The sequence below is a fragment of the Xiphophorus couchianus genome, chromosome 4 (genome assembly GCF_001444195.1).
Source record: "Xiphophorus couchianus chromosome 4, X_couchianus-1.0, whole genome shotgun sequence".
Lineage (NCBI taxonomy): Eukaryota > Metazoa > Chordata > Actinopteri > Cyprinodontiformes > Poeciliidae > Xiphophorus > Xiphophorus couchianus.
This window is the reverse complement of record NC_040231.1, coordinates 24110645-24117185: the sequence shown is the minus strand read 5'-3', so window position 1 is coordinate 24117185 and position 6541 is coordinate 24110645. Positions and strand designations below refer to the sequence as shown.

General features: G+C 41.6%; 1 protein-coding gene across 1 annotated transcript; it reads left to right on the top strand.

Moving 5' to 3' along the window:
• Positions 1–2389: 2389 nt before the first annotated feature.
• On the top strand, positions 2390–6498 carry hdc (histidine decarboxylase). The gene is made up of 12 exons (XM_028014704.1): positions 2390–2541; positions 2690–2862; positions 2972–3085; positions 3171–3293; positions 3393–3530; positions 3618–3761; positions 4428–4494; positions 4598–4760; positions 4884–4974; positions 5056–5154; positions 5276–5377; positions 5601–6498. The coding sequence occupies exons 1-12, from the start codon at positions 2514–2516 to the stop codon at positions 6369–6371; spliced, it is 2013 nt and encodes a 670-aa protein (XP_027870505.1). The 5' UTR covers positions 2390–2513; the 3' UTR covers positions 6372–6498.
• Positions 6499–6541: the final 43 nt, after the last annotated feature.

Sequence of the window (6541 nt, the reverse complement as noted above, 5' to 3'; positions counted from 1 at the left end):
TTATATTTTTGTCTTAATTACCACTAAAGTTGACTCAAAAATGTAAATAATGACATTTTATTTCTTCTGAATCATGGACATTTTCTTTGTAATAAAAGCAGATGGCAATTAGGTTTTATCAGCTTATTTGAATAAAACAACCAAAGTAGGACCAAGCGTAAAGCACTTTGTCTTTGATGTCACCAAGTAGCAGTCCGTCCTCGATTGTGCAGTTATAATTCAGCCTGCTTTCATCAGGCTCTCAGAGGTGAAGCAACAAAAGGGTAAAGGCACAATAGTCGCAGTGTTTTCGATTTCACGTAACAGTTGTTTGAATATTGATGAGCAAGCAGCGACTAGGCAGCGCTATAAAAAAAACATTTCTGTTACAGAGATACTTTTTTTTATTTCTGTAATGAAGTTTGAGACAAACTCAAACTTCATCCAAGTTCATGTGTGTTAAATTGACAATTAATTTATAGACCCAAAAGAGCTATAAGAAATTTAAATATAGGGCAAATGAAAAGTTGGGTCAAGTTAAAAATACATGGTCCTTTCAATGAGATAAGATAACGAAGAAATATAGCATTACTCTAATATGTAAAAAAAAAAAAAATCCTAATGCTTTCAGATGATAGAGAGAAAAAGCTTTCTATAAAAAAGGTTCCTGATAACATTGTGTGTTTATTAGACCAGTAGTTTCTATCCTGATGAATGAAGATGTAGGATTTAATGCCTCAAATATTTTCCTGAGTGTTTTTTTTTCCAAAGTACTGTTTGCTTGAAACTGAATGAGCTCCCTGAATAAACACTAGTCAGATCATGTAAGTGGTATCACATGTCGAGCACAAAGCCCTGGAAACGGCCCGGTGTGTGAACAGTCCAGGTGATGCTGCAGCTTTTGTCATGCCGTTTAAAAGCCATTGATAAGTTGCGACATGTGATGGTTTTGGTCTGGTCATCTTTGTACAATTCATTGTTTGTTCTTTGTTCATTTATTTTGCATAATGTCGCCTGCGTCTCACTTTTGTCTGGTTTGTACATTCATCGGCTCTTATAGATGCTGAAACAATGCTTTGGAACAGCATTTAGGCAAGATGTGAAAACGTCAGCACTACTGTACCGTAGTCATTTTCTTTTCTTCTGTTTTGGTGCAAAATGAACCCAGTTACTGAAGCAGCAGAGCACACCCAGACCGTCACACTTCCACAGCTGTCGGAATCGCATTTTCTAAAATGTTTTGTCAGTTTTGTGTCAGACAACTATGCAGAGAATAATTTCAAAAACGTTTTGGGAATCATGAAAATGTTTTTGCAAAGTAGGGGAGTGCATTTATGGGCTTTATGGTTTTAAACTTGGAAATCTAACACGTCCATACTCTTGTTGTGTTGTGAACTCTGACCCAACTGGGTCAAAGGAGGCCTCAAATGAGCTTCAGATCTTGTTCGGGATCCTTTGTGATTTTCTGAATGAGTTGTTGATGGTCCTAGAATGTCTGCCCTTCTTCTGTGTTCTTTCCATTTATGAATAATGCTTCTCACTGTGATTCAATGGAGTCTCAGCATTAGCTGGGTTCAGGGGCGTAACAATGAATGACCAGGGAATGTAGAGACAAAAACCAGGAGGGTACGGTAAAATGGTTTGAGGAAAAACGAAGGTAACCTGGGAGTTGGAGGAAGAACATAATAGGAAAGCAGGGTAGGATGAAACACTGTGAATTAAGCAGCTTAAAACTTATGGTTTTTAATAAAGATGAACCACTTCTGCATGTAGTAATATCTGGGAATAATGTGATGGTTTTTTGAGATCTTGTTGCCTACTCGTCGTCTACTGAATAAAATTAGACCTGGTAATGCCTGATGCAATTAAACCTAACTTTTCAAAACATGTACGCAACAATAGTTAATATAAGTTAACAAGGGGTTACATCTCCTCCACAGGGCCAGGTTAATTTGGATAGTTTTATCCTTTTTTTTAAGGATCGTTTTTCTTTATAAGATAATGATCTTTGTTTGGGGATAAGTTTTGTTTCGTGGGGGAAAAATACATGAAAATGGAGAAAATCTTTGTGAGGACAAAGATTTGTCCTCTGTTTTACTTGGAAAAAGTAAAACATTTTCCAAGTAAAACACTTGGAAAACGTTTTACTTTTTCCAAGTAAAAAGTAAAACATTTTTTACTTGGAAAAATATTTTCCAAGTTAAAAAATAAATGTATATATATGTATATATTTCATTACATAAATACTGTTATTTTTATGTACCAAATATTTTGTCTGAGCTTACATTTTCAAAGTAGCACACACAAATGCTTCAATACTCATAGACCTAAGGCACAAGTAAAGGTAGAAATCTAGGATGACTAGAATAACACATGAAAAGCATCTGTTTGATGGTTCAGTTGCGTCATTTACTCAGGGCGTGTTCCTCACAACGACGTCTATATAGTCCTGTGATCCCTGATGCCGAGTACACAACACATCTCTGCAGCCAGTTGTAGCTCTGCTCAGTTAAAGAGAGGACTCGTCTCCAAAAATGCAGGTTGAGGAATACAATCGCAGAGGTAACCTCAGGCTCTCTTTTACTGCATTTACTCCATTTCATGATAAATAAGCATGCAAAGTCAGCTGGAAATTTGTAAAAAAAAAATGAAATAATAAAAAAATACAACTGGGGACATCAGTGTGATTTCAGTGTATGTTACTGTGCAGGTAAGGAGCTGGTGGACTACATCACAAAGTACCTGAGCTCTATCAGGGAGAGGAGAGTCATCCCAGACGTGAAGCCCGGCTACATGAGGGAGCTGCTTCCTGAAGCTGCGCCCACCGAACCGGAGGACTGGGAGGACATCTTCAACGACGTTGAGAAAGTCATCATGCCTGGGGTGAAATTTCTGTCACTGCCCGTCATGCTAAGAAACGTTTAAAAAAAAAAAAAAAAAAGATTATGCACTTAATTCAGCAGTTTGAGTGTTTTCTTCTGTTTTTGTCCAGATGGTTCACTGGCAGAGCCCTCACATGCATGCCTATTACCCCAGTCTGACCTCATGGCCCTCCATGTTGGGGGACATGTTAGCCGACGCCATCAATTGTGTGGGATTCAGTTGGGTAAGAGCGCAGCACGACACACAACCCTCAAAAGTGGAGGCTGTGTATCTTACGTAATTCTGATTCTGACTTTCTGTCAACACAGGCCTCCAGCCCAGCCTGCACAGAGCTGGAAATGAATGTGATGGACTGGTTGTGCAAAGCGCTGGGTCTTCCCTTTTTCTTCCTGCATCATCATCCTGACAGCATGGGTGGAGGTCTGCTGCAGGTTTGCGACTGCATTTTCCATTTTGAATCCTCTGCTTTTGCCTGAACCTCACGATCCCCCCCCCCCCCCCCTTTCCCCCTTCGATCTAACAACTCTTAGAGCACAGTCAGTGAGGGGACACTAGTTGCTCTTCTGGCGGCTCGGAAGGACAAAATCCTGCAGCTGAAGACCGAGCTGGACCAGGAAGTGGACGACTCTGTTCTCAACTCAACACTGGTGGCCTACGCTTCAGACCAGGTCCACGTTGCCTCCTCTCTGTCAGCGACTGCCCCTTCATTGATCCGTTGAAACAAACCAGGACTTGTTTTGTGGCTGCTCTTGCAGGCCCATTCGTCAGTCGAGAAGGCAGGTCTGATCGCTCTGGTGAAGATCAGGTTTCTTCCCGCAGACGAGAAGCTGTCTCTGAGAGGAGAAACTCTGAAGCAAGCCATTCAAGAGGACAGGAGACGGGGCCTCGTTCCTTTCATGGTATAGTTTAAACGTTTTGTTGATGCTTTGGTGAGTTTTGGAGAGGAAAAGTCACTGGAGTTTTATGTTTTTTAACATATTTAGAGCGTTTTGAGTTCTTTAAGTAGAAAGTCACAGTGTACACTTTGTAATTATTTAAAATAATTTAAAGCATATTGATTATTCTGCATTGAGCACAATCAAGTGCAGTCAGGAAAAGTCATAAAATGTTAATTTTGGCAGTGTTTTAACCAGGGAATTCATTGTTTCTCATATCTCCTTTTGAATGTCTATGGTTTCTTTAAAATGTGAAACCAACACCCAGTAAACAAATAACATGATTTATTTAGCAACTATAAATTGCATTTTAGTGCTGTATTAATAACTACATGTGTGTTTGAGTAGCCATATCCAAAGCAAGATCTGCTTTGGATCATTTGCCCAAAACACTAAGAAAAAAACAAAGAAGGAGGATATTTTTTAAGAAATAGAACATTTCACCTCTTAGAATATAAAAGATCAAAACCTAGAAAAGCACTGGAAGCATCCGTCACTAAGAAAAGCAAATTTAAAAAAACAATACAAGAGTCACAAATAGACAGGAATATATTGTTAATAATTAGGTAAATTAATTGCAGTAACATTTCCTGACACATCTCTCTGTGCTCTGGTTTCTCTCCTGTTCAGCTGTGTTCAACTCTAGGAACGACAGGAGTGTGTGCATTCGACAAGCTCTCCGAACTGGGACCAATCTGTGAGTCTCCAAGCTTCACTTCAAAATATATCATCGATGAGACAAAAGTTGTGTTTTTGCATCACCCGCAGTGATGGAAATAATTTTTTTTTTTTTAACACAGGTGAAGAAGAGGGACTCTGGCTTCATGTTGATGCTGCCTATGCCGGCTCAGCCTACTTCTGTCCGGAGCTACGCTGGTCCCTGGAGGGCATTGAGTTCGCAGAGTCTTTTGTTTTCAACCCTTCTAAGTGGATGATGGTTCACTTTGACTGCACAGCTTTCTGGTGAGTCAGAACATTATCTCACCCTCAGAATCAAATTAACATTTTACATTTCAAAGAGGGGAGGAGGAGGGGATCAATCAGATGTTTTGAGTGACGATGATGGAATCAATTGCTTTTCTTTAGGGTAAAGAACAAACATAAACTCCAGCAGACCTTCAGTGTGGATCCCGTCTACCTCAGACATGAAAACTCGCGGGCAGCCACAGACTTTATGGTACCAGAATCATCGCATTTTTCACAAATGCGATTTGTGAAAAATTCGTCCAGTAACACTTCTTTTCCTCCTGACCTCCAGCACTGGCAAATTCCCCTCAGCCGGCGTTTCCGATCTCTGAAGCTTTGGTTCGTCATGCGCTCCTTTGGGCTGAAAAACCTCCAGGCTCATGTCAGACATGCAAGTGACTTTACGCTCTTCAATTGTGAACAATCATGGAACAGATATCTTATATTGAACAAAATAAATGTGAAACTATCCACTTAGTGGAGGTTCAGGAACATATATTTTTCTGTTTCAGGGCATTGAGATGGCGAAACTCTTGGAGTCTCACATAAGGAGTGACCCAAATTTTGAGGTTCCCGCTGAGAGACACCTTGGCTTGGTGGTTTTCTGTCTGAAAGTATGCAAACATGACACTAAACAAGAAAGATGTGCTAAAAGAAAATGTATCTTTTGTATGAGGCAACATGCCCGTTGGTTAATTACTGGCGAGATGCATGAACGTCCCAATCACACCTTGGTCAAAGGGTCAAGCAATACTGCTTAGCAAGAAAGGTTTGAAATAGATTTAGCTCTTCAACTATTTTTATTGCACATGCTGGTATTCTTTATTTTTATCCCAGGGAGGAAACGCTTTGACCCAGGAGCTGCTGAGGAGACTGACCCGTTCTGGCACCATGTACCTCATCCCAGCAGAAATCCACACAAAACGCATCATTCGGTTCACAGTGACTTCACAGTTCACCACGGCAGATGATATCCTCAAGGACTGGGCCTTTATTTCTAAAACTGCTACCACTCTGCTCGCTGAGAAGCATGGCTTCAACAAAGCCGACCAGCTGAGATACGGCGAGCCAAAGGCGGCAGGGAAAGAAGAGAATCCAGATCCCCACCTGGACGCCATGGCTGACGAAAAGGAAGATGTTGTCACCCAGCTAGAGAAAGCTCAGATAGATCTGTGGATCGACAAAGCTTGGAATCGACCCAGAAGGCCGATGCGCTCCCTCAGCTGCAGCAGCGAGCCCCTGCCCTACTGGGCGCTGTTTAGCTTTGACTGTGAAACGACACCTGGTCTGAAGGATGGAGCACATGGCCTCCCTGTGCCGTCAGCCACAGAATCCGGCCCTGTGTCGACACTCGCCGAGATGCCTTCAAGTCTTCCGAGGAAGCAGGTCCTGAAAAAGCTTACAAAGTTCTACAGTGTTCCCAGTTTCTGCAACCAGTGGGCCCAGTGCAGCAGACACCCGGTAAACTGCCCTCTGAAGGTCGCGCACGCCAGTCAAAAACCCCTCTCCTCCAGCTGCAGGAGGGTGAACTGCATGCTCTCTTCTCCTGCTGCAAACATGCCTTCTACCTCGCCACTGGAAAGTGCCAATGGTGCTGAACCTCAATAACTCTCAAATCAATGAGCAGCAATTCAGTCAGCTCACAACCTTCAACAATGTCAACAAAAATACATTTTTGTACACTTTGTGTCTTCTTTGTTTTTATTTCCAATAAAAGTACACCCCGCTCACCGTTTCTGAGTTTCACTTTGGTCCATCCTCTTCAGATCCCAAGCAGC

Coding starts and splice junctions, on each gene's coding strand:
- hdc (XM_028014704.1), top strand. CDS start 2,514: ATGCAGGTTGAGGAATACAATCGCAGAG. Junction 4,761..4,883: donor TTTGACTGCACAGCTTTCTG/GTGAGTCAGAAC, acceptor GCTTTTCTTTAG/GGTAAAGAACAAACATAAAC. Junction 5,155..5,275: donor TCCAGGCTCATGTCAGACAT/GCAAGTGACTTT, acceptor TTTCTGTTTCAG/GGCATTGAGATGGCGAAACT.